At 46.9% G+C, this 27980-nt stretch overlaps 1 protein-coding gene across 17 annotated transcripts; it reads right to left on the bottom strand.

Annotated features, from left to right (window-relative positions):
- Positions 1-410: 410 nt before the first annotated feature.
- On the bottom strand, positions 411-18454 carry LOC110261321 (zinc finger protein 211). Of its 17 annotated transcripts, none has more exons than XR_014806852.1 (7): positions 18206-18454; positions 14707-14833; positions 12133-13588; positions 7017-8700; positions 5245-5403; positions 4637-4763; positions 411-3294 (listed from the first exon to the last, which is right to left on the bottom strand). XR_014806852.1 is itself a non-coding variant. In XM_021097329.2 (4 exons), the coding sequence occupies exons 1-4, from the start codon at positions 18326-18328 to the stop codon at positions 4754-4756; spliced, it is 339 nt and encodes a 112-aa protein (XP_020952988.1). In that variant the 5' UTR covers positions 18329-18454; the 3' UTR covers positions 411-4753. The 17 variants fall into 17 exon arrangements, 6 of the variants coding, with proteins under 6 accessions (XP_020952988.1, XP_020952984.1, XP_084818506.1 ...); XR_014806853.1 differs by lacking the exon at positions 5245-5403 and adding an exon at positions 3720-4080 and having other exon boundaries at positions 8576-8700; XR_014806854.1 differs by lacking the exon at positions 5245-5403 and adding an exon at positions 3720-4080 and having other exon boundaries at positions 8622-8700.
- Between the last annotated feature and the right edge of the window lie 9526 nt (positions 18455-27980).

Here is a 27980-nt window from a genome sequence, read left to right as displayed (position 1 = left end):
AAAAAAACTTCCTCCCTGCAAGAAAGTGTTTTTCCTCAACATCCTAGTGGGACAAATGGACCTAAACAAGAGTGTAGGTACCCACCATTGGAACACTGCCTTAGGAAGACTTATAGATTAACTAGGTATGTTAAGTGGCAAAAGAAAAGAAAAGAAAAGAAAAGAGCACTATACATTGGGAAGAGCATAAACATTGATTCCACCCAGCAGTCACTGAAGAGGGAGTTCCAAAACATTGTCTTTTGTTCAACATCATGAATCACTAGGGAAGGGTTAGGTAATACTAAGCACTACACACTTTGAAGCAAATATTTAAAACACTGACTGTACCAACCACGTGTAGGTGAGGAATGTAGGGGAACTGGAATGCCCCCACTGTCCAGGGGAAAAGTAAAGAGCACAACCATTCATTTTAGACTATAAAGCCATATATTCATAGTTTTATGTAAGTGTTCACAGGAAGCTTATATGTGGAAGCCAAACTGGAAACAAACCACAAAACCCTATCCATTAACAGATCAATGAGGATAAACAGTCAAATGGATAGTATATCCAAATTGTATATTTTTCAGAAATTATTGAAGACTTCACATTTACAACTTAGATGATTCTTGACATAATTAGGCATTCATTATGAAAGAAAAAGATGAATACAAGTCTAGATAAAATAGCTGAATGTGAAAATAGTTGGATAGAAGAGATATCAGAAGGTGTATGTGGGAGGGGTGGGTAATTTGTTAGCAACACGGGATCCTTACCTACTGAGAAAGGGTAGGGATCAAACCTGCAAACTCATGGACACTAGTTGGGTTCTTACCCCCAACAAACAATGGGAACTCCTGGATACAATTTAAGAATAGGCTCATTCCTCTTGTTTGCTAAACTCCCTATGAATTCCCTGTGTTTCTGTGGCATATATGGTTCCCACCTTAATGTCTATACTCAGTAGCACCAGATTACTAAATTTGGACATTAGGGAACAAGGTTTTTTCCAGGTGGATCTAGAAAATATCTTCTTTTTTAAAGTGTTGGGGGTATTATGCAACATCCCATGTGAAAAAGAGAACAAGTGCTGCCCCAGAAAACACTGATGATTGTCAGGGTGACTCCTAGACCTACCAAAAATTGTAACATTGTCTAGGTCACAAGACTAGTCACACAAATCCATAGTCTTTCCCAGGAAGCCTTGGATAACCATACAAATTAGAGCAAAACTGGAGTGCAAACTGTTCTCTACCATGATGCTATTCTCAATGAGGTATACTGAGTTCAGAATGCCCACAAAACCTGTTCCTCTTCATCTTGATGGTTCAATTTGGTTCTCAAAACCATTGCAAAATACCCAGGATGAAATGTAGCTTAAATAATAACTTTATTATGGCAGAGAACAGAGCAAATTGAAGGAGACACTTTCCAAACAGTACCTTGGAGCTAGAAAAATCCAACCTGAGCATGACATGAGACATGCCACTAAACAAGGTAAACCTTTGTAAGCCACCAGGAGCACCCAGAGAAGATCCCCCTGGTCAAAGGCAGTTAGGTCCATGGGCTAGGCAGCCACAAGAGAATGACAAACACCCATCTGCTCAGGCTACACATGCTTCATTCCACAGGCTGTGAGAGCACAAGGTCTACCTAGCTTGGTCATCCTCAGGGGTGTTGCCCACTATGGGGATCTGAAACTTGGTGGAAGACACTCACAGTGACATAAGTCTGGCAACAGTCCTGGGCAGGTTATAAAGTATAGCATAGCTTCTTAAAAGCTTCCTATGACCCAGAAATCAGAAGCTATCTCCACACCAGGGATGTTCAGATATATGGAGTTCAATCTCAAATTGATGACAACTGCACAAACATACTTAGTATTATGTATTTATTATCATTATTTTCCTGCTTTTGCTCCACTAATAAGGTTTATAAAGGCTGTAAAGTTTCTGGTGCTCAATGAAAGCAAACCTTGGACAGAAGACTTTCCCACATTTGCTGCACTTATGAGGCCTTTCTATGGTGTGAACTTTTCATTATAAAGTAAGCTGGGTGCTCTGGTTAAAGGTTTCAACGCATTCAGTACATTCATATGCCCTTTCACCAGTGCCAATTCATTGATATCTAATGAGGGTGGAACATTGATTAAAGGATTTCCCACCTTCAATATACTCATAATGCCTTTCCCCAGTGTGGATTCACAAGTGTTTAATTAGATGAGTGTGGGAGGAAAAGAATTTCCCCTATTCACTGCATTTATAAGGTGTTGCTCCAGTGTGAACTCTACAGTGTTGATTAAGGGAGGACTTCTGGCAAAAGGATTTCAAGCATTCACTACATTCATAAGGTGTTGCTCCAGTGTCAATTCGCTGTTGGTTCATATGACTGAAGTTTTGCCTAAAGAACTTGGCACACTGACAACTTATAAGGCCTCTCTCCAGTGTGGATGCTCTGGTGCTGAACAAGCTTGCCTTTAGAGCTGGAGACATCCCCACACTGACTGCATTCATCATAAGGATGTTCTCCAGTGTGGCCTCCCCTGGGCTCAACAAGTTGGTATTTCTAATTAAAGGTTTTACCCACAGCAACTTAATTCATAAGGCCTTTCTCTAGTGTGGACACTCTGGTGCTGAGCAAGTAATATTTGCAGCTGAAGCCTTTCCCACACTCACAGCACTTATGGAACAAATCTCCAGAGCTGGTTTTCTGGCGTTGAACAAGTGAATCTTTATAGCAGAAGGCTTTTCCACATTCATTGCACTCATAAGGCCTATTTCCAGTGTGGACTCTTCAGTGCAGAAAAAGTTTGCCTTTAGAGCTGAAGATTTTCCCACACAAACTGCCTCACTCCAGTATGGACTCTCTGGTGTTCAGCAGGCCTGTATTTCAGCAGGCTTTCCCACATTCACTGCATTGGTATTGCCTTTGTCCACTGGGAAAGGCCTCCTCACACTCAGTGTCCTTTTGTGACAGGACCTGAAGCTGAAGGACACAGCTACCCAGGAAACCCTTCTCAGCCTCCTGGCATGTTACAGACAACTTGGAAGTATGGACTGTGTGACTCTTCATGAAGGCCTTACCCACATCACTTCCAAAGACTTTTTCTCCACTGTGCTTCACTCCTGCCCCCACATATTCTGGCAAAGGTTGTTCCTGCAACCTCAGCTAGATGCAAACCACTAAGTGCAGCCTACATCTCTCCCAGGGGCAGGCCATCTTCAAAATACTTTGAAGGATTCATCTGGGGCACTTCTACAGAAATATTCTGCTCAGAAGGTGTCTCATTGTACTCAGCTCCAAGCCAGCAACCTGAAAGTAGAGAAATACAAATGAACTCACGAGATTTTGGTAGAAGGGGACAGCCCCATCCCAGATATGTGTCTGACATACCCGGGAATAAATTCATGGGACTATTTTCAGGACAAAGAAGCTGGGGCAAGGAAGGATAAGGGCTGCCATGCAGATTCTGGGCCTCTACATATCGCAGAACAGGGAAGATTCAGGAGGCAAAAGACATAAGAATGGGGTGGAGGGCATGAAGGAGCCACAGCTGTAAAACTCATCCAGTCGAGGTTTTCACCAGGGCCTTGGCTGTTGGTGACACATGTGTGTTGTGTGAAGGTTTTGTCCATCCCAAGAAAATCCAACTGTCCCTGAGGAGCTGGTGTTCAAGGACTATCTTAAGAACGGATGCAGACCTTATGACACATTACGTTTTCACCAATATTACGTACCACAGCAGAGTGAGGATGGAGTAGACGTATGAGGAGTGGAAGACGAGGTGAGGGATAATCCTGGGCCGGAAGGCAGAGTAGAAATGAGAGAAGGAGCAAAGTGTCAAGAATGGGCAGGAAAGGCAGAAATGAGGTACACAGCCCCTGGCCATGGCACCCAAACAGTGCGGGGCACAGGACATGTTCCTGGTATGGTGTGAACCCAGCTGTGACATCACATCCTCCCCCAGATGTGAATCACCAGGGCCAGGCCCACTCTGAGGCCCTCTTGCTGTGCCTGGAGTCATGTCCACTCTGTCATGTACCCAGGGTTCTCCTCCCAGCTCCAGCTGGACAACATGGGACCTAGAAGATGCAAGTCCTAAGGGAAAGACAGGACAGGTGAGTGGTCAGTACTGGCCCAGGGGGGCAACCAATCCCAAACAATCTCGGGAAAGAAAAATAACACCACAAAACAAATCTCTGCGGGGGCGGGGGGGATGTCCTCACAGAGACAGCCAGGTGGACCCCACAGACAGGGACCCTATTGGGTCCCAACAACTCCCGACACAGTGAGGCCCCAGGAAACGTCAACTAGGAGGGGGCAGAACCTGGAGCCCAGAGGTCTACAGCATGGGGTCTACAGAGTCCCCTTAGCAGAGAGGGGCTGAGACTAATGGAACCCTCTGGACTAATTCTAACTCTCTGGGGGAAGAAAACCTTCACTGAATAAACTTCAGGGGCTGGTACTGGGGCTACTTGTGAAAGGAGGGAGCAGACACACTCACCCAGCCCTGGCACCCACAGCACATATGACAGGGAAGCAGTAACAGACATGTGCCCCTTGTCTAGCTGTGAAAAGTGTGGAGCTGTTCTTACAAAAGAAGGGAAAAGGCACAGACCTTTCCAGGGTGCCGGGAGAGGTATGAGCGCCTTACCCAATGATGCAACAAGTGCAAAGGTCTCCAGCATCACATCTCGGTACAGGAGTCTCTGGGCCTCATGAAGAAGCTTCCATTCCTCCTGGGAAAAGTACACAGCCACGTCCTCAAAGGTCACAGAGCCCTGTGATGACGGGGACAGAGGTGTCCATAAGCAGGCTCTCTCCCCAGGACCTCAGGAGTACCTATAACACCAGCCCACATTCACTCCGTGCTCATCATCCTCTCCAGCTCTCTCACTTAGAGGGCCAATACCTCTCTTTGCTTCCTTGAGCACGAGCTCCACCCCTCAGCAACAGGCAGGTGGAGAGACAGATGCCATCTAAACTGTGGGCCTGGGATCAGGGCCCTGGGTTCACAAGTCCTTCCCACATGCGTATTACTCATCAGACCTCCACGTACATCTGACCCCATCGCTACCACCTGGCCCACAAAACTGCCACATCCCCTGCCTCCTCACATACCCTTCTGCACATGGCATTCAGGAAGTACTTGGCCAATGCAACACAACCCCACTGTACCCCACGTCTCCACTGGCAGCTCCCCAGCCCTCTTCTGAAGGCTTCCCCACCAGGCCTTGTTCGAGACTCCAACTTCCGTCGCACCATGCGGATCTAACGACCTCTGGTCAGGTTCCACTTCTTCCCTGGACATGAGGTCTCTTCATCAGGTACAAAATCCACACCCACGGGACACATCTTGGGTAAAGTCACTTGACATTCTGACAGACACTCCCCAGGTTCCACCACAAAAGGCTGTTAAGTCTACAGGAGAAGAAGTAAGCACCAGCCTGACACTGTTGTCAGTTCACGTCCGTTTCTGCTTTACTTCGGCCTCAATGTCATGGCCACTCCCCCACGAAAACCTAGGCCACCTGCTGGACTTTTCATCACAATCTACCTTTCCATAGTAACTCCTTCTCCTGTAAGTCCTCCCCAGTACTTTAGATCTACATGTTCAGCTCTCCACTGGACTCCTATACTGTGGAGTCTCTGGAACATCTGAGACTCTGCATGACCAAAACCCAATTCCTAATACTCTCATTAGAACATGCTCCTACCACTGACTTTCCAATCTCAGCTGATGGCCCATCCACCCTTCCAGATGCAAAGGGAACAAAACTTTAGAGTCATTTGTGACCCCTCCATATTAGAACAGGTGGTTAGTCCCTCTTTCAAAATAAATCCAGAAGCCAAGTATTTCTCCTACTTCCACATCCACCACTCTGGTCCTGCCACAACCAACATTCACCTGGAAGACTGCAATTGCTTTTGGGATGGTCTCCTTTTTGTCTTCCACTCCCTCAGTCTGTTCTGCACTCTGCAGCCAGGGGTAGTCTTTTTTTTTTTTTTTTTGGTCTTTAGGGCTTCACCCGTGGCATATGGAGATTCCCAGGATAGGGGTTGAATCAGAGCTGTAGCCATTGGCCAACACCACAATCACAACACCACCAGATCCAAGCCACATCTGCGACCTACACCACAGCTCAGTGCAACGCTGGATCCTTAACCCACTGAGTGAAGCCAGGGATCAAACCTGCAACCTCATGGTTCCTAGTCGAATTCGTTTCTGCTGCGCCATAATGGGACCTCCCCCCACCCTACCCCCCTTTTTTTTAGGACCGAACCAGGCATAAGGAAGTTACCGGGCAGGCTAAGAGTTAAATCGCTGCAGGTGCCAGCCACAACAATGGCGGGATCTGGGCAGCGTCTGCGACATACACCACAGCTTAAAGGCAACGCTGGATCCTTAACCCACTGAGCAGGGGCCAAAGATCGAACCCACATCCTCATGGTTATTAGTGTGTTCATAATCCACTGAGGGAACTTCTGGTAAATATTAAAGGCCCGTGCTGGAATCATGGTCCCTGGTACATCCACGTAACCCAGGCGCGAACAAAAAACTAAAGAAAGGCAAGTCAATGTTTACTTGAAACATGAGGCAATACTTTACGTTTTGGGGGGTTGGGGATAATTGTTTTGGAAGGGTCGCAGAGGCGGCTTCTGGGGTCCTATTTACAGCTCATTTTTTGTGGCAGCCGCCGCCAAGAAGAAGTTGGGGGGCCAGGGACTGAACCTGCGCCACAGCAGCGACACTGCCAGATCCTTAACCCTCTGAGCCATCAGTCAACTCCTGAATCCCATTTCTTGACCTGAGCTGCGAATGAATATTAACTTTTGAGCTTCTTACTCAATTCCACATAGAAGTTCCGTGCATTTTTTTTCTGTGCGGGTGGTATTTAAAAATTCGGAAAACCAAGGTTTGGGAGGGACAAAAAAATATAAACACAGGACACACCTTATGAGAACACTGATAAGAATAAAAACACTGTTGAATGAATAGAATAGGGAGAGGGCCCGGAGGGCGCAGCACTTACTTGAGGCGGGTCCAACAGCTCGGCGGCCTCCAGCGGCGTCCGTGGGCGAAAGCTGGGCCGGCCTCCAGCGGCCACGCCGAGCCTCAGACAACCCTCCCCCGCAAAGAGCCGCGTACACAACGCCTGCCTACCTCCCATACCTCATGCTGGCCTGGCCTCTCGAAACTCTAGCGCGGGAACAATCCGAATTTAGAAGTGTTACCCGTGGTTGACGCCGGAAGGCCCGCCCAGAAGCCATTGTCTGACTCGGAAGTGCCGACGTGGCGTGGTGTCTTCTGGGTAATGGAGCTCACAGAGCTCTCGCCCGGGCCTGGGTCCCGGCCCTCCCACCTTAGGGAAAGGTCCCGCCCCGCCGCAAGCGTTGTTGGGAAGGAGTTTTGCGAGGCTCTCTGAACAGGGCTGGGGTTCACGCTTCTTAAAGGGGACGCTCCTGGATTTCTGTGAAATATAATTTGTGCAGATCACAGGAGCTAACCAGACAGAGTATTTCAGATGTTTCCCAAACCTAGAAAACCAAAAAGGCACGTAATACTAAATTGTGGGTCAGACACAAAGTGCATCTATCCATATCTGGGGTCTAATCAATAGTGCCTTAAGGTTCTTCCAATACAAGTAAGACAGAAGCTTTAGACTAAATTTATGACTTCACCGTGTTTGGTTTCAGACAGAGCCATGGTAGGCAAGACAGAAGAGGGATCTGGAGCTTCAAGAAGCAGGTGAACCATGTGCTTTGTTTCGGGTTCCCTCAGAATAAACATAGAGCCAATATTGTATCCCATTAGGGACCAACATATAGTTCTTACTCCACTTTTTCTTTTTCAGCTGCCCTTGTCGCATATGGAAGTTCCCAGTGCCTAGCTGCAGCAATGTAAGATCCTTATCCCATTGTGCCAGGACAGGGATGGAGCCGGCGCTGCCACATAAACATAGCTGAATTATTAACCCATGAGCCATAGCGGGAACTCCTCACTCTACATTTTGATAGTCAGTTCTTTCCTTTCTTTCTCTTTTTAGGGCCACATGCACGGCATATATGAGTTCCCATGCTGGGGGCCAAATGGGAGCTACAGCTGCTGGCCTACACCACGACCAGAGCAGCATGGGATCTGAGCCACATCTGCAACCTACACCACAGCTCCACTGCAATGCTGGATCCCTGACCCACTGAGCAAGGCCAGGGATCAAACCTGCATCCTCATGGATACTAGTTGGATTTGTTTCCGCTGCACCACAATGGGAATTCCCAGTCAGTTCTTTTTGTCTTTTTAGGGCCACACCCATGACATATGGAGGTTCCCAGGCTCTGGGTCAAATCCAAGCTATAGCTGCTGGCCTACACCACAGCCACAGCAACTCAGGATCTGAGCCACATCTGCAACCTACACCACAGCTCACAGCAATGCCAGACCCTTAACTCACGGAGCAAGGCCAGGAATCGAACCTACATCCTCATGGATACTAGTCAGAATCATTTCTGCTGAGCCATGACAGGAACTCGTCAGTTTTTTTCTAAAAGCTAACATCTACCCCTCTGAAAAGAAGAGTGATTTACCACATACCGCTTTCTACCTGGACAATGACTCCGTGGTCACAGGCATAGCTTACTTGGAAAGGGGGCATCTGAATCCTGAGATAGAGGACGGGATTACATGATCTCCTTGCCGGGGAGTCAATATAATTTCACCTGCAAATATAGAAGAGGTGAGTTTATCTCAGAAAAGAATTTGTGAAATGTTGAAATTGCTGAAATCAATCAGTATTTAGGTATTTAAACTTGGTGGCCAAAATAGGCCTCAGCCAGGTAGAGAAGGTTAGGATCTGAATGAAGTCTGAAGGGAACAGAAGTCTAAGAAATGAAGGAATCTAGTGACAAAGGAATCTTGGCTAGCCTGTGGTTATGGCCCTCTAAATTGTGATTTATTATTTATATCTTCTTTTTATTTTAGCTTTAGGGGAAATGTAAAGCAAGCAGATAGCTTTGCCAGAACACTAAAAACAGGGCATCTGTGGCCTCATATTTACTCCCTCCTAAATAGTTATTAAGTACCTACCCCATTCCAGACAACATTTTGGCTATATGAAATATATCAAGATCCAAAGAGTCAAAGACCCCTGCCCTCATGAGGCTGTCATTCCAGTCAAAGGAGATGGATAGTAAAAATTAATGACAACATAGTCAATTACATAATACTTTTATGTATCATGAGTGTTAACCAAAATTTCAGAAATGAAGGAGTTCCCGTCGTGGCTCAGTGGTTAACGAATCCAACTGGGAACCATGGGGTTTCGGGTTCGATCCCTGGCCTTGTTCAGTGGGTTGAGGATCCAGCGTTGCTGTGAGCTGTGATGTAGGTTGCAGACGCAGCTCGGTTCCTGCATTGCTGTGGCTCTGGTGTAGGCCGGCAGCTGCAGCTCTGATTCAAGGTCCACACCCAAACAAATCAAGGGGGTGAGAGTTTAGGTCTCACCAAAGGGTTCAAAAGGCTGGCAAATACTCCAGATAAAGCCAAAAAGCACAGAAATCTGTTATTCCTGCTTTTGAAAGAAATTTATATGTAATTAATATATAACATTTATTAGTTTCATATGTACATGATTCTGTATTTTTATTTATCGCAAATGATCACAGTAAGTCTATTTAACATTGTCACCATACAGTTACAGAATTTTTTTTTGTGTTGAAAACTGTCATGATTTACTCTCTTAGCAATTCTCAAATATGCAAGACAGTAAGTACTATTAAGTATAGTCATCAAACTGTACACTATAGCTCCGTGACTTATTTTTATAACTGGAAGTTTATACCCTTTTTCTGTGTGTGTGTGGCCACACCCACAGTGTACGGAAGTTTCCAGGCCAGGGGATAAATCTGAGTCACACCTGTGACCTATGCCACAACTGTCCTAACACTGGATCCTTAACCCACTGCACTGGGCCAGGGATCAAAATCACGCTGCCACAGAGTCAATGCAGGATCTTTAAACTGCTGTGCCACAGCAGGAACTCCTGTGCCTTTTGACTCTCCTCATCCTTTTTTTATTGGCTGTGCCTGCAGCTTGCACCATGGCACCAGGGATAGAACCCACACCACAGCAGCAACCCAAGCCACTGCAGTGACAATAACAGATCCTTAACCCACTATGCCACAGGAGAACTCCTTCACCTTATTTACTTATTTACTTATGTACTTATTTATTTATTTATTTTTGTCTTTTCTAGGGCTGCTCCCACAGCATATGGAGGTTCTCAGGCTAGGGGTCTAATCAGAGCTGTAGCTGCCGGCCTACACCAGAGCCACAGCAACTCGGGATCCGAGTCACATCTGTGACCTACACCACAGCTCACAGCAATGCCGGATCCTTAACCCACTGAGCAACGCCAGGGATCGAACCCACAATCTCCTAGTCGTCTTCATTAACCACTGAGCCACTAGGGGAACTCCTCCTTCACCTTTTTTAGTGGTGCCTTTTAAAACTTTAGGAAAAACGTTTTTTAATTGAAAAATAATGGATAATGTTATATTAGTTGTATGTGTACATGACTCATTTGACATTCATATATAAGCTGATACTACAGTGTCTAGTTATCCTCTGTCATATTTAAAGTTATTACATTATTAACTATATTTCCTATTCTGTATATTACATCCCCTTGACTTCCTTTATAACTGGAAATTTGTATCTCTCGATCCCCTTCAGCTATTTCAACCACTTCCCCACCCCCTTCTTTCTGGCAACCACCAGTTTGTTTTCTGTTTCTATGAATCTGCTTCTGCTTTGGGTTGGGGGTTGTTTGTTCATTTGTCTTGCTTTTTAGATTCCACATTTAAGTGAAATCATATGGTATTTGTCTTTATTTTATTTAGCATAATACCCTCTAAATCCAACCATGTTGTCACAAACGGCAAGATTTCATTCTAATATGGCTAATATTCCAGCCTAACCCTAACCATATTCCCATATGGCCATATTCCCAAAGAACATATACAAAGAATAGCTAACAAGCAAGTGAAAAAATGTTCAACATCATTAAATGCAAATCAAAACAATTAAACTTTACCTATATTCCTTAGGATAGTGTTATAAAAAAACAAAACAAGAAGAAAATAAAAAGTGTTGGTGAGATTACAGCGAAATTAGAATCTTCAAGCTATACCAGCGTAAAAAGGTACAGTTACTATGGAAAATAGCTCCTCAGATCCCGAAAAATTTTAGATACTGAATTATCACATGACCCAACAAGTCTACATCAGGGTATATATCTAAAAAGGACTGAACACAGGGCCTCAAAGAAATATCTGTGCAATCATGATTATGACAACATTATCTGCAAGAGCCAAACAGTGAAAGCAAGCCAAGAGTCTACTGATAAAGAGATACAGAAAAGGAGATATATACATAAAACAAAGTATTTTTTTCTTTTTCCTTTTTTTCTTTTCTGGCCACCTCATGGCATGTGGAGTTCCTGGGCCAGGGACCAGAACTGAGCTGTAGTTGCGACCTTCAAAACAGGTGCAGCAACACCAGACCCTTAACCCATTGTGCCAGGCCAGGGATAGAACCTGCACCCCAACACACCAGAGAACCTGTGTCCCAATGCCACCAATCCCATTGCACCACAGCAAGAAACAGAGTATTACTTAGTCAGAAAAGGAGATTCTGACACATGCTCAGTGAAATAAGCCAGACATAAAAGAAGAAAAACTTCATGATTCTTATACAAAGTACCCAAGAGTGGACAAATTCATAGACGGAAAATAGTATAGTGGTTGTCAGGAGATAAGGGACAGGGGATGAGTTGTTGCTTAATGGGTTTAGTTTCAGTTTTATGAGATGGAAAGGCTGTATCTGCACAAAATGTGAATTATTATTACTACTGAACTCACACTTAAATATAGTTAAGACTGTAAATTATGTTCTTATGTATTTTGCCATGATTAAAAAAAATTTAAGGAAGTTCCCCAAAGGCCTAGCAGTTAGAGATTGAGCACTGTCACTTCTGTGGCTTGGGTTCCATCTTTGGGCCAGGAATTTCCACATGCCATAGGTGCGGGGGGTGGGACACACACACACACACACACACACACATTTAAAAAAAAAAAGTTCCATAGCAGTACCTCCCAGTGCTAAATCAGACCAGACTTTTCTTTGCAGTCTTTCTCTGTCTGCAATACTCTTTAGCGTGAACTTCCTGGTGTCGAATGAGGTGGGAGTTTTGGCTAAAGCTTCGCCCACAGTTGATGCACTCATAAGGCTTTTCCCCAGTGTGAATTCTCCGATGTTTAATGAGGCTGGAGTTGTATCTAAAGACTTTCCCACATTCACTGCATTCATATGGTTTTTCACCAGTGTGGACTCTCTGATGAACCATGAGTGTGGAGCTGTCCATAAAGAATTTCCCACACTGGCTACATTCGTAAGTTTTTTCTCTGGTGTGCACATTTTGGTGCCGAATGAGGTGGGAGTTTTGACTGAAGAGTCTACCACATACATGACACTCATAAGGTCTTTCTCCTGTGTGATTTCTCCGATGCCTGATATGATTTGAATTGTGCCTAAAAAGTTTCCCACATTCTCTGCACTCATAAGGCCTTTCTCCAGTGTGTGCTTTCTGATGCCTCTCAAGTGTGAAGCTGTACCTAAAGAATTGTCCACATTTGTTGCATTCAAAACGCCTTCCTCTAGTGTGAACTCTCTGATGAATAAGGAGAGTGGAGCTGTCTACAAAAAATTTCCCACACACACTGCACTCATATGGCCTTTCTCCAGCGTGAACTCTCTGATGTCTTTTGAGTGTGAAGCTATACCTAAAGAATTTCCCACACTCACTGCATTTATACGGCTTTTCTCCAGTGTGAACTCTCTGATGAACCAGCAGTGTGGCGCTATCTTTAACACACTTCCCACACTGGTGGCACTTGTAAGGCACTGGTCTAGTGCGAACTCTCCGGTGCTCAATGAGGCCAGACGTTCGTGTAAAGAATCTTCCACATCCAACGTGCTCCAAAAGCTTCACTTCAGTGTGGATTTCCTGGTGCTGAACCAGACGGAACCTTGAAATGAAGAGCTCTCCACTTTCGCTTGGATGGTATCGCTTTTCTCCAGTGTGGTGTTTTTGGTGCTCAACAAGCACATATTTGTGGCTAAAGGTTTTCCCACATTGGCTACACCTATAATCGTTATGTCCATTTTCAAAGGTTTCCCTCCATTGAGAGGGAAGCGTCCCTCCATTGTGAGGGGCCGAGTGCTGGAGAAGGCCTGGACTGGCTGGAAGGTCCTGCCCTCCCTCCCTGCCCATCACGGTCCTCTCTGCCATGGCTACACCTCGGTTCTTCACAAAGGAAGCCCTCCCCTCATCCCACCTGGAGAACTTCTTCCTACTCTGCGCCTTGCAACGTGGGGAAAGACTTGCCGCACACACGTACACCTCATGCTCAGGCTGTGTCCCATCATGCTCAGCCAGGCGCAGAATGTCTTTCAAGAGTGGGCTATGCATCTTTGGAGTCTTGACCTGGGACACTCTAACAGAATCCCCTTGCTCTGCCTCCTCAGCCTGGGCTCTGTGCCAACAACCTGGAAGGAGAGAGATGCTGATAAAGGCAGCTCCATCAGAAATGTGTGTCAGACACAGGCAGCAGTAAGTCCGTGAGGTGGCTGACAGGTGTGGGATGAGGGCCAGTGTGAGGAAGGCCTGCTGTGCAGAGCTGAGCCTGGGAAGCTCATGTGATGGCAGAGCCCAGAAGACAGGTAAAGACACAAGGAAGGGGTACAATGCAGGGAGGAAGGGCAGGGTCTAAGACTTACTCCTCTGCAGATGGCTTTCAACAAGGCCTGGCTGCTGGTGACTGGCGAACAGTGAGTAGAAGGCTGTGTCCAGACTCAGAATGTCTGGATGCAAGACAGCAGCCAGGATCCAAGGAGTGTTTAAGGACACAGGCAGATGTCACAACACTTTACGTGTAGTCAGATGTTGAGAGCACTGCAAAGGGAGCAGTGGAAGGGAATGGGTAAGAACCAGGGCTAGAAGTTCAGATTCGAAATATCAATGGGAAAGAAAAGAAAGAAATGAGGTGTGGACTCTCTGGCACCACACAATGGTGGACACAGGACAGATGCACAGCGTGATGGGAACCCAGCTCTGACTTCTCACAAATTCCTGACTCCTGTGCACCAGGATCATGGGCTTTCTGAGCCTCTCTTGATGTTGTGAGAGTAACGTCCACCCTGTCAGAGACCCAGGGCCCCTCTATTGTTCACAGTGAGCAACCAGCTGGGCCTGAGGAAGCCAGTCTGGGGAAGGGGATGGGACCCACCCCATGAAACCTCACATTTTAAGCTAGAAGGACATCATAGGAGGATTCACAAGTAGCAACCAGGTCAGTGGCATAGGCACTAAGGTTCTATGCCCCTGGACAGTCACCCAAGGTGCAGGCAAGGCTGGTGGGATCCTGTAGATAAACTTCCAGATTTCTGCTACCTGAGCCCTTTCTTACAGCATCTCAGAGCATCAGGCTGCTGGCAGAGAAGGGAGAGAGCACGGAGCCCAGCCCTGGCACCAATGACACACATGCTGGGAAACCACAAAGGAATCAGAAAGCATGATCTCACAGTGGGAAGGTCAGAGGTGGCCCTGGGAAGTGAGGGAGAACAGAGCCCAGCCCGGGATTGTGGGCTGGGTGTGAGGGCCTTACCTACAGAGGACAACAGCGCAATGTTCTGCAGCATCACACGCCAGTACAGGAGCCTCTGCGCCTCATCCAGGAGGCACCACTCGTCCTGGGAGAAATGTATGGCCACATCCTCAAAGACCACACGGCCCTGTAAAAATGTGCGTAGCTCAGTGCTTGTGCTGTATTTCCTTCAATTCTGTATTTGTCTATTTTCCATCCATCAATTCCAGAGCCAAAGTTACAGCCAGATGTGTTTATATCTCCCCTGCCATTTAGAGCCCATGGTCTGAACCACCTCCTGATCTGTCATACACCAAGTCACTATTTCCTCTGCCCTAAATCAGCCCAAAGCCACATACCAGATAGGCAGGGGCAGCTCCTCAGCTGGGAAACACACCAGAATTACTCAGACTGGTCAATCCCAAACTCTCCCCCTTATTCTGCACATTTGTTCTGGGAAAACCCGAAAATGTATCTGACCTAGGTCTCCCCTTGCTTCTGTCTCCTGATCAAATCTGGTGTCTCCTAACATGGCCCTGTGTGACACACTATTCACTGTACACCAGAGAAATATAAATAATAAAAATCTCTTTTGGCATTCCTGTCGTGCAGCAGAAAGGAACCGGATTAGTATCCAAGAGGACACATGTTCAATCCCTGGCCTCGAGCAGTGGGTCAAGGATCCTGTGTTGTCATGAACTGACACAGCTTAGATCCCACGATGTTGTGGCTGTGGTGTAGATCACAGCTGCAGCTTCGATTCCACCCCTAGTCTGGGAACTTCCATATGACGAGAGTGCAGCCCTAAAACAAAACAAAACAAAACAAAAAAACAAGACTCTTACAAAAATATTGGCCTCTCCATGTTATCACTTACTCATTTTTATCTATAAATCAAAATCAGCTGGATACAATGGTTACTACACTTCTCTCTTCAAGATCTTTAGCACTTTTCCCCACACATCCAGGCCTCCTACCTCCAGCTTCCTGACCAGGAAGAGTTACCAGGTCCTGGTGGCACTAGTGCCTGCTTTCTCACTGTCACTCATCACTGGGTCTGGCACCCAGTGCTTGCAGAGGTAGAAGAGGGGGCAGAAAAGCATCACCCAGGGTCTGGCCTGAGATGTGGGCACCACAGAGGCACCTGCAAGCTTTCAAACATTCTGGATCCTGTGCCCAGCACCCATGTCACATTGTAACCCGTCCATTGTCAGAAATGGGACTGACCCATGTAAGCCAGGACTGAGTTCAGAACCAGGAGTTTTTTGTGGACCCACAGCATCTTCAGACTCAAGAAGGAGCACAGGGAGTTCCTGTCCTGGCACAGTAGAAACGAATCTGACTAGGAACCATGAGGTTATGGGTTCAATCCCTGGCCCCACTCAGTGGGTTAAGGATCTGGCATTGCCTTGAGCTGTCATGTAGGTCACAGATGCGGCTCAGATCTGGCATTTCTGTGGCTGCATTGTAGGCCAGAAGCTGTAGCTCCAATTGGACCCCTAGCCTGAGAATCTCCATATGCCGTTGGTGAAGCCCAAAAAAGCAAAAAAAAAAAAAAAAAAAAAAGAGGAGCACAGATGAGGAGTTTCAGAACATTACCATTGCACTGACTGGGGCGCCTAAACATCAGGGTGACAATAGGTGGCTGAGAACCTGGGGCACACCGTACTCATCTGCCACGCCAGATTCTGAACCCACGGCGCCACAACAGGAACTCCTGTCGATTCTACTTTTATGATCTATCCCAACTCTTGTCACATCTCTCCTACACTGTCACTGCTCTGGTCCAGGCCCTACCACAATTCTCCTGGAGTTGGTTTTCATGTTCTCACCAGTCTTCTCGCCTTCATACCCCATCCATTTCTTCTCAAACAACTTTAAACTTCAAATCTGTATATGCCCCTAAATTAGGTTCCTGGACCCAATTCCAAAACGGTGGGAGACAGGGTTGCTGCTCCCCACATAACAGAAAGCAATCCTCAGGCACCAACAGGGTGCTCAAGCATTTACTCAACTCGGACACTATCTACCAAGAAACAGCATCAGATTCCACAGGTTAAACGTTCAGTCCCACAAAACTGCCCTCCCTTCAGCACTTTAGATCTCAGTCAAAAGCCCAAGCATTCTCAAGACTCTCAACTTGGGTTCGAATCAACTGTAAGAGTGGATCACAGAACTAAAAAGAACATTTTACTTACTAGATTACTGGTTTATTAAAAAGGGACGTGGAGTTCCCATCGTGGCGCAGTGGTTAACGAATCCGACAAGGAACCATGAGGTTTCGGGTTCGGTCCCTGCCCTTGCTCAGTGGGTTAACAATCCGGCGTTGCCGTGAGCTGTGGTGTAGGTTGCAGACGCGGCTCGGATCCCGCGTTGCTGTGGCTCTGGCGTAGGCCGGTGGCTACAGCTCCGATTCAACCCCTGGCCTGGGAACCTCCATATGCCGGGGGAGCGGCCCAAGAAATAGCAACAACAACAACAAAAGACAAAAGACAAAAAAAAAAGGGACGTAACTCAAGAACAGCCAGATGGAAGAGCAGGAGCTTCCACGCTCTCTCACTGCATCACCCTCCCAGCGCCTCGAACCCAGAAGCTCTCTGAACCCTGTCCCTTGGGTTCATTATATAAGCATATATATGTGGCTTCATTATATAAGCATAAAATTGATTCAATCATTGCCTAGTGAAGCCAGAGACAACCTCTAGCCCCTCGCGTCTCCCTGAAGAGGAAGACATGACACTCGAACTGCAAACCCTCTAGTCCTGAGGTGGCCGTCCAGGTAACTCACCCCCAGCCTTAAGTACCTTGTTTTTGTTTGCTTTTTTAGGGTGGCACTCGGTCTAAGGGTGGAATCAGAGCAGCAGCTGCTGGACTACACTGCAGCCACAGTAACACAAGACACTTAATCCATTGAGTAAGGCCAGGAATTGAACCCTCATCCTCATGGATACCTGGGTTGGTAACCCGGTGAGCCACAATGGGAACTCCAGTCCTTAGGTGTTTTCAAAAGTCACATCATTTACATGACAAATATCACGGTCACTCCCTACCCTTAGGAAAGTCCAAGGGTTTTAGGAGCTGTGAGACTGAAACTGTGAACCAAAAACATATTCACATGAAAAATACATTTTGGCCACCTGAATGAACAAACATATTCCTTGTAAATCACAACATCGCAGCCTCTCTTACCCACTGCATTTATAACCTTGCATAGATTCCATCGGCTCAGGATGACGTTTCAGGGGAGACACCTTCTCCCCTCTGTTCCCAACACAAAACACCCCGGGTTGCCCCAATGCTGACGACTCCGTAGCACCTGCAGCCGTTCAAAGGCGGCCGCCAGCAAACTCTCGCCCGCACTCCCGCCCACTGGATGAAAGGGCGACCGCTCCCAGGGCCGCCCTCTGCTCTGGACTCTGGGACTGAGCCGCAGGGAACTGACAGGGCTCCCCTCCGTCCGCATTTGGTCCTCGGAGGCGAGAGTCACACCGGGTGGGGGCCCGGGAGACGCAGCACCCACCTGAGCCGGGTTCATCGGCGCGGCCTCGGCCACCGGCCGTGGGAAGAGCGGCGCCGGGAGAGGCGGCGAGCAGGGCGGGAACGAAGGCACCGCCGTCAACTGCGGGCTCAGGGGGCCTCGCATCCGCTTCTAGACAGCGGGCACCACGCCTCTCCTCCTGCTTTTCCGCTCCGTTACCTCGGTGCCCACCTAGGGGACACCGGCGTGTAGAACGGGATAACTGCCGGAGAGTAACGGAAAGGCTGCACCGAGCGCCAGAAGTCCCACCCCCGCGCGATGCGCGCGCACGCGCGCGCCCCTCCCCCAGCCCTTCGTTGGCTTAGTCACCTTCGTCCCGGGAGTGAAACGTGGAGACTTCTGGGTATAGCAGTTTCCGCTGCTGTCGCTCTTACCTATCAACTGTCTCGGTGGAATTACCACCTAGTAGCTCCGTCTGGTGGGCGGGAAACAGAGTCCCCACCTTTCAAAGACTTGCTCTTAAAGGGGACGCACCCAGACTTAGAGAGCAGTCTTGCAACAGCCCAGAAAAATTAGGGACCTCTAATTTCAGACTCTATGAAGTGCATTAGATTCCTAAATCTACAAAAGGGAAATACCTTATCACAGTAACGCTCTCTGTTCACTCATAACTGCAAGCTTGCTTTTTAGGGCCGAACCTGCTGCATATGGAGGTTCCCAGGCTAGGGGTTGAACTGCAGCAACAGCTGCCGGCCTAGACCATAGCTGCACAAGATCCAAGCTGCGTCTTCGACCTACACCACAGCTCACAGCAACCCTGGATCCTTAGCCCACCGATTAAGGCCAGGAATCGAACCTGCGTCCTCATGGATGCTAGTCAGATTCATTAACCGCTGAGTCACAACAGGAATTCGAACTATCAGCTATCTTGTTGCTTATCAAAAACATGCAGACTGAAGTTCTGGGGGATGTTTTATGACCTACAATATTAGAAGAAAAGACCGCAGAAGGGGGATGACGGAGAGTGGTGAGGGATGTCTTTCTCACCTGAATCATCACTGATTGTATTCCAACCAATCAACACTTTTTCTTTTTCTTTTCCTTTTTTTTTAAACTGTTTTTATTTGTTTGTTTTGTCTTTTCTAAGGCTGCACCCATGGCATATGGAAGTTCCCAGGCTAGGGGTCTAATCAGAGCTGTAGCTGCCGGCCTATGCCACAGCCACAGCAACGTGAGATCGGAGCCGAGTCTGCAACCTACACCACAGCTCACAGCAACACCGGATTCTTAACCCACTGAGCAAGGCCAGGGATCGAACCCGAAACGTCATGGTACCCAGTAGGATTCGTTAACCACTGAGCCACAACAGGAACTCCCAACACTTTTTCTTTTTAGGCAGCACTTTTATTGAGATTATATTTATTACCCTGTATCTGCGATTTCTTTCAAAATCTGCAAGTTCTCTAACGAGAGCAAATTTATCACATGCCATTTCCTGCCATAAATGTTGGAGGCATGAATATGCGACGTGACACAGAATGGAAAGAAAAGACGGGCGCCATAGAGTGGCTGTAGAAGTCAGTCTATACTCTCCAAAGTCTTGTGACTCTCTCGTGACCCTTGAGGCAAAACGAATGAGAACATCATCAAAGAATGGCATCTTGAAAACAAGACTGCTGAAGCACTGACGCTGCTGAGGGAAAACCATCAACTCTGACATTCTCAGGACTGGGGCCTTGGGGGATTTGTGGGAGAGGCCATAGATGGCTTGAAGCAGACAACAAATTACAGCCTGGGAGGGCTCAAACATTTATGATTACTTTATGTGCTTAGGAATGACTGTCCTAGCATATATTGCTTCCAATCTGTCTGAAGTAAAATACCCATGTATCCCCTGCACATACAAGGAAGTAGAAAATCGTAAATAAAAACCATGAGTTGGCTTAGAGGGTTGCTATTGCCTCTTGAAGGCGGTAGCCCCCTGATCCCCACTCTATTTCTTTGTCTCTTTCTTCTTATTTTTGTGGCACCGCTGACTTTGGGACCTGGGTTGACAAGCAGGCCTTGTCACATGAAAACCTCTTACCTTCTAACTTTCCAAGGCTCTGTGCCAAGAGAGCACAAAAGGAGACAAAAGTTCGGGTTCCAGTTTCTCATCTTTTTTTTTTTTTCTTTTAAGGCCACAACTGCAGCATCTGCTATATGCTGCAGTTTGCAGCAATGCCAGATCCTTAACACACAGAGTGAGGCCAGGGATAGAACCTGCACTAGTCAGGTTCTTAACCCACTGAGCCACAATGGGAACTCATCTAGGATCTCATCTTGATGGGACTAATATATTATTAACCTGAAACTGCAGCAACAGTAAATGCACAGAGAGTTGAAATTATCTCTAAAAATACTTATGAGGAGTTCCCATCGTGGCGCAGTGGTTAACGAATCTGACTAGGAACCATGAGGTTGCAGGTTCGATCCCTGCCTTTGCTCAGTGGGTCAAGGTTCTGGCGTTGCCGTGAGCTGTGGTGTAGGTCGCAGATGGGGCTCGGATCCTGCGTTGCTGTGGCTCTGGCGTAGGCTGGCAGCTACAGCTCCGATTCCACCCCTAGCCCGAGAACCTCCATATGCCGCAGGAGCGGCCCAAGAAATGGCAAAAAGACAAAAAAAATAAATAAATAAAAATAAATAAAATAAAAATAAAAAAACTTATGAAATGAATACTATAAAAAGTCGTTAAAATGATTATGTAGTCGGTGAAATTGACAAAAAATAGTTCTAGAGAAACATCTGTTTCAGGTGAAAGAAGGTTAAAGAAAGTTAAGATTTCTGTGGCTACAGTTGACTACAGTGGAAGGATACATGTGAAAGTCAGCAAAGACAGCCCAGTAGGACCCGGTCCAGGAGGGACCACATTGCCAGCTTCTAGTTGAGCTCTCACTTGTGTTTCACAGCATCAATGTGTGACAATACAAATGAAGTATTGCAAACAGGGAACCTCACACATACCTTGGTGTGGTCCAGGTATTTTGAGTATCTGTCTCAGAGGCAAGAGGCACCTGTGTGGCTGACCTTCATTTCCAGCTTCCCCAAATGTCAAATTGATAATAGAGAGAACTAAGTCCCCCTCCACCCAGCCGTAGTTGCAGTATTAGCATAAATTGCCTAGCACAGCCCAAGACAAAGGTAAATACATATTATTAGGACAAATGTGTCAAGGGCTTAAGAGGTTGTCTCCCAGGAGTTGGGGAAGTGTTTGCTACACACTTCTTCGGATGCATCGAGATTGGACCACCCAGGTCCATGATGTCCTCCTTTACAGAGGCCACATAAAAATACTCAAAATTTGGCCATTCCTAATTCTTTTACTGTATTTTAATCTTATCTATATTCTCCAGGTTATTTATGGGGTATCTGTATAACACAAACAGAATATAATGATGAGCTACTACTGCACAACCAAATCAACATTTGGTGACCTTGAAACCATGCCCAATAAGGTTAACAGAAGCAGACTTTTTGTGTGTGGCAGTGCCCAAGGAATGGCCTGTGGAAGTTCACCAGGGGTGAAACCTGTGCCACAGCAGGAACTCAAGCCATTAGAGTGAGGTTGGACCCCTAACCCACGGTGCCACAGGGGAACTCCAGGAGACTAAGTTTTGAGCTCATCTTACAGAACCACAGATGAGGGAAGAGCATGTCAAACCTCTCTACTCATCAACTGCCTTCACTGATTCACCTCGCTTTGTCCGTGTTTTTCCTCTCTAGTTGCATACTGTCCAAGCTTTGCATGGCCCAGGTAACATCACAAGATTCTTATGATCCCTGTAGATAACACCTCTGATGTATGGGCCACAACAGTAACAGTGACTTAAGCTGTTTAGGAACTGGGAGTTAGTTCTCATGAGGTTCAAGCTGGTGAAGACTGACTAAAACCACCAACCCACAAACTGGGACTGCCCAGATGTCCGATGAAAGACGTTTTGACCTTAGATAGCCGAAACGCCACCCTCATTACGATGTAAAGTGCCTCCACTGCTGAACGTGCATGTAACGCAGTCATGCATGCATACGCTGGTTACCTCACCTTTGCTCTGCTTCTGGTCCCCTGTCCCCACACCTAACACCACCCTACTTCTTTAAAACCTAAATATCTCAAGCATGTCACCTCCAGGAAGGTGGATCTGAGATGCGTTTTGTTTTGTTTTGTTGCTTTTTAGGGCCACACCCACAGCATATGGAGGTCCCCAGGCTAGAGGTCAAATTGGAGCTAGAGCTACTGGCCTACTCCACAGTCACAGCAACACCAGATCCTTAACCCAGTGAGCGAGGCCAGGGATCAAACCTACAACTGCATGATTCCTAGTCGGATTCGTTTCCCCTGTGCCGAAATGGGAACTCCTGAGATGTGTTCTTACGTCTCCTCACTTGGTTACCCAGTGAATGATCTCTCCTGCAAATCTTGGCATCTCAGCATTTCCTGTGTGACTGGTTTGGTAACGACTTCACATGTACAGATTGAAATTGCCCACAGGTGGAGTTGTTTGTTTGTTTGTTTGTCCTTTTAGGGCCGAACCCTTGGCATATGGAGGTTCCGAGGCTAGGGGTCTAATCCGAGCTGCAGCTGCAGGCCTACGCCACAGCCACATCAATGCCAGATGTGAGCCACATCTGCGACCTACACCACAGCTTAAGGCAATGCCAGATCCTTAACCCACTGACCATGGCCAGGGATCGAACCCGCAACCTCATCGTTCCTAGTCGGATTCGTTTCTGCTGCACCATGACGGGACCTCCGAAGGGTAGTCTCTTAAGACCTAAGTCAGATCACTTTTCTCCTCTGTTCCAAAAATTCCATGATTGCCATCACTCTCAGAACAGAATGCTCCCCACCCCCCAAAAAAGGATGGAAGCCCAACTTCTCAGGTGACCATCTAGGCCTGATTCTGGCCCCCTTGCTCTGTTTTCTCCAGATATTAACAGAGATCTACAAGTCTCCTGGAACACTCCCAACTCAATTTTATCCCCAAGCATTTGTACACACTAATCCCTGAAGCTAACACCATCTTTCATATCTCTATGGAATGGCTCCATATATATCCCCTGGCCTGGACTCAGAAACCTGGGCTTAAGGTTTCTCCAGGGTCTCCCGACTTAAGGACAGGAAGAGTGACAGTAAAAGGGTTCCAGGTCACCTGACACTCACCCATGCAGGGGCCATAAGTGGTTCTGCTGAACGTGGACTCTGTGGGAAAAGCAGGGCCATGTAACTTTAATTCCCATTAGTGATACAGCCAAAAAAAAAAAAAAAAAAAAAAGATTTATGAGTGAAGCATTTAATATTTCAAGTTAAGATAAATGCTTAAGGGAAAATAAAGGATGTAAAAGAGGGCAGAAGATGTTATGCATTGTGTCATAAAGTTATGTGGCTATGTTGAGAAAAGGCTTTCTAGAAAGGGGACAAACAAGTGCCAAGACTCATTATCAAAGCCATGTTTTGTGTTTACACCATTACCGTCCAGAGTCAGATTATCAAGATTCAGTCTCTTTTTACGTATAGGTCTGTTTCTGAAACTTCCATTCGATTTCCTCATGCTGTCTGTTTCTCGATGGCCAATAATACATTCTTCTCTTCCACTGCTTACTTGGCCAGAGGTTCTTACATTTCCTTTACAAATTTTTTTTTTTTGGTTATATTAAAAATTACTGTTTTTGGGAGTTCCCATCGTGGCGCAGTGGTTAACGAATCTGACTAGGAACCATGAGGTTGCAGGTTCGATCCCTGGCCTCGCTCAGTGGGTTAAGGATCCAGCGTTGCCGTGAGCTGTGGTGTAGGTCGCAGACGCGGCTCGGATCCTCTGTTGCTGTGGCTCTGGCGTAGGCTGGCAGCTACAGCTCTGATTCGATCCCTGGCCTGGGAACCTCCATATGCCGAGGGAGCGGCCCAAGAAATAGCAAAAAGACAAAAAAAAAAATATATATATATATATATATGTTGTTTTTGGAGTTCTACTGTGGCTCAGTGGTAACGAACCCAATTTGTATCCATGAGGATGCAGGTTTGAACCCTAGTCTTGCTTATTGGTTTAAGGATCTGGCCTTGATGTGAGCCGTGGTGTAGGTCGCAGAGGGGCTCCAATCTGGTGTTGCTGTGGCTGTGGCGTAAGCCAGCAGCTGCAGCTCCAATTCGACCCCTATCTTGGGAACTTCCATACGCTGAGGGTGTGGCCCTAAAATGACCAAAAAAATTTTTTTTTTTTTTTGGTCCTCTAGGGCTGCACCCACAGCATACAGAGGTTCCCAGGCTAGGGGTCAAATCAGAGCTGTAGCTGCCATCCTATGCCAGAGCCACAGCAACGTGGGATCTGAGCCACATCTGCAACCTACACCACAGCTCACAGCAATGCCAGATCCTTAACCCACGGAGCAAGGCCAGGGACCGAACCCGCAACCTCATGGTTCCTAGTCGGATTTGTTCCCGCTGCGCCACGACGGGAACTCCCCATAAAAAGTTTTAAAAACGACCAAGGGAAACTAAAATACAGTCTTCAAATGTTTTTCAGAGTTGGCAAAACTATCAAGAAAAGCAAGAAGTTCCCCTTGTGAGGCAGCAGAAACCAATCTCACTCCTGTGCATGAGAAGGCGGGTTCCATCCCTGGCCTCGGTAAGTGGGGGGGATCCCGCCTTGCCCTGATCTCTGATGCAGGGTGCAAATGCAGCTGGGATCCCCGGTAACTGTGGTTGTGCCGTAGGCGGGCAGTTGTGGCTGCCTTGCAAACTACCATATGACGTAGGCTCAGCCCTAAAAAGTGGGGAAAAAAAACACATAAAAATAAAGAAAAAGAAAAGCAAGAAAATGCTTACTTGACACATCAGACAACACCTTAACTTTCCGGGACGGGGTTAGTTGTTTTAGAAGGACGGACAGGTTTCTGGGCGACTATTTACATCTCAATGACTTGACCTGAGCCTTGAATGGATGTTAATTTTAGAGCTGCTTATGCAACTGCACTTGGAAGTTCCCTACGACTTTTTTTCCACGCAGGTTATAGTTCAAAATTCGGAAATCCAAAGTTTGGAGAAATAAATACAGGACGCTGGTAAGAGAACATTGATAAGCGGAGGAAGCAGCACTCACCTGAACTGGACTCTTCAACGCAGCCGCCTCCAGCAGTGTCTGTGGGCAAAGGTGAGGCCGAGGCTGGGGCATCGCCCCACACTGAGCAGCGAGCACAAGGTCTTCCTTCCTAGCTGCTTCCCTCAGGCTGGTCCAGCGTCCCAAAGCTCCCACCGGGAGAATAAATCCCTGTTTTAAAATATCGCCCGACGTGTAAGTGTTCTGGGTAATGCATTTACAAGCATTCCTGCCAGGGCGTCAGATAAAGGTCCCTGCCCACCATGAGGATTGTTGGGAAGGATGGTCTGGGGGCTGCAGGGAGGGGGCGAGGTGTCCACTCTTCTTAAAGGAGCCGCACCCAGATTTCCGTGGAATAGTCTGAGCTGATCATGTAGGTGTAGAGACAAAATATTCAGATGTTCCCCAAACCTACAAAACAAAATGGGCATGTGATACCAGGTTGCATGCCAGACACAAAATGCATCCACCCATAGTTTGAGTCCAGAAAACCTGGTCTCATCGTTGTTCTAATGCATGTAGGCTGAAGCTTTGGACTCAATTTATGAACTTTGTAAACTGGAGACTGAGACTTGCAATTTGCCTCTGCACAGATTCAATCATGAGCCACTGTGATTGGACCTTTGACACCCCGAAAGAGGTTCCAGGGGAACATCAGGAGTGAGGCCGATGTGCTCTGGGAGAGCTGGCAGAACAGGTCCTCAGATAGATATTTTCAGGAGGAGACTTTATGAGGCCAATTCTTGCATGTCTTTGTATCTAGAAAAGCACTAAAATCTTTCATGTCTGCAACTTATGACTAGCGGCAACCTTCTCTAAAAATGTGTGCTTGTTTGAACGTACCTCCCCCTTCACCAAAATCATATACACACTGAACTCCCCTCTCTACCTCTTTGCAGCAGTTTTTCGTAGCTTTCTGAAATGCTGCTTCCCAGACTATAGTCCCCTTTTTGTCCACAGATAAAAGGTAAACCTCAACTTTTAGATTATGGCTGTTTTAGGTCAACGAATATTGGAGACCATGAAAAAGGACCCAGAGCTCATTTCTCTCATTGTTCTGAACTCTACAAGGAACTGGAGTCTTGGTAGCAGCAGAAGCCACTTGTGTTCATCAGCCTCCTCCAGGCGTCCAAAAGAATGTGGGTGAGTCTCTCCTGGTTTTCTGGTATCCCATATTCATTCATGATTCTGAATTTTATTTGGAGATGTGTAACAGGTACCTGCCCTCTCACGTGAAAGATACTGGGAGGGGAGGGCTGTTTGAAAGATACCAGGAAATTAAGAGTTCCCGTAGTGGCGCAGTGGTTAACGAATCCAACTAGGAACCATGAGGTTGCGGGTTCGGTCCCTGCCCTTGCTCAGTGGGTTAACGATCCAGCGTTGCTGTGAGCTGTGGTGTAGATTGCAGACTCGGCTCAGATCCTGCATTGCTGTGGCTCTGGTGTAGGCCGGTGGCTCCAGCTCCAATTGGACCCCTAGCCTGGGAACCTCCATATGCCGCGGGAGCGGCCCAAGAAATAGCAAAAAGACAAAAAAATAAAATAAAATAAAGATACCAGGAAATTACCTGCACAAATAAGTTCATTTGTATTCTTATTTCATTGTCTTTTAGAGCCGCACCCGTGGCATATGGCAATTCCCAGACTAGGGTTCCAATCAGAGCTACAGCTACCAGCCTACACCACAGCTCGCAGCAATGCCTGACGCCCGCCCCACTGAGCAAGACCAGGTATTGAAACCGAATCCTCATGGATAGTAGTCGGATTTGTGACCTTGACCACAACTTTTTTTTTTAATGACCACACCCGTGGCATATGGAGGTTCACAGGCTAGGGGTCGAATCAGAGCTACAGCTGTGGGCCTATGCCAGAGCCACAGCAAAGCGGGATCCGAGCTGCGTCTGCCACCTACACCACAGCTCACGGCAACGCCAGATCCTTAACCCCCTAAGCGAAGCCGGGGACTGAACCCACAACCTCATAGTTCCAAGTCAGATTCGTTTCTGCTGCGCCACAATGGGAACTCCCCTGACCACAACTTTGAGTGATAGTACACTGTATTTCTACTGTATCATACACTATATTTCTACTATATATATATACCTAAGTTGCGAGTTCCTAAATATGTGATGCTGTCAGGGGATGGATACGATTTTAGGTATCACGTCAATTAAACCATAAGCGTATAGAATGTAAAGGATGAATAATAAAATGGGCATCTGGCGTTCCCATCGTGGCTCAGCGGTTAATGAATCTGACTAGCATCCAGGAGGATGCAGGTTTGGTCCCTGGCCTCACTCAGTGGGTTAAGGATCTGGCATTGCCGTGAACTGTGGTGTAGGTCGTGGATGCAGCTCAGATCCGGCATTGCTGTGGCTGTGGTGTAGGCCCGCAGCTACAGGTCAGATTCGACCCCTAGCCTGGGAAACATCATATGCCACGAGTGCCACCCTAAAAAGCAAAAAATAAAAATAAAATAGGCATCTGTTGATTAAATCAATATATTGTGCAAGAAACTAGCTAGATGTTCAACGATACTGTTTTCTTCTTCTGCACACCCAAGAAGACATGCACATCCCATTTTCCCTTACTTAACTTGGGACCATGCAAATGAATTTTGTCCAGTAGAAATGGGCAGGTGTGAATGTGAAAAATTTTATTCTATTTATATTCTCATTTGTGTTCCTT

The sequence above is a fragment of the Sus scrofa genome, chromosome 6 (assembly GCF_054392235.1).
Source record: "Sus scrofa isolate SSC_HxYL_T2T_F1_AM1 chromosome 6, Sscrofa_HxYL_maternal_Yorkshire_Landrace_v2.0, whole genome shotgun sequence".
Lineage (NCBI taxonomy): Eukaryota > Metazoa > Chordata > Mammalia > Artiodactyla > Suidae > Sus > Sus scrofa.
Note: the sequence above shows the minus strand (reverse complement) of the source record. Positions and strands in the feature narration are given on the sequence as shown.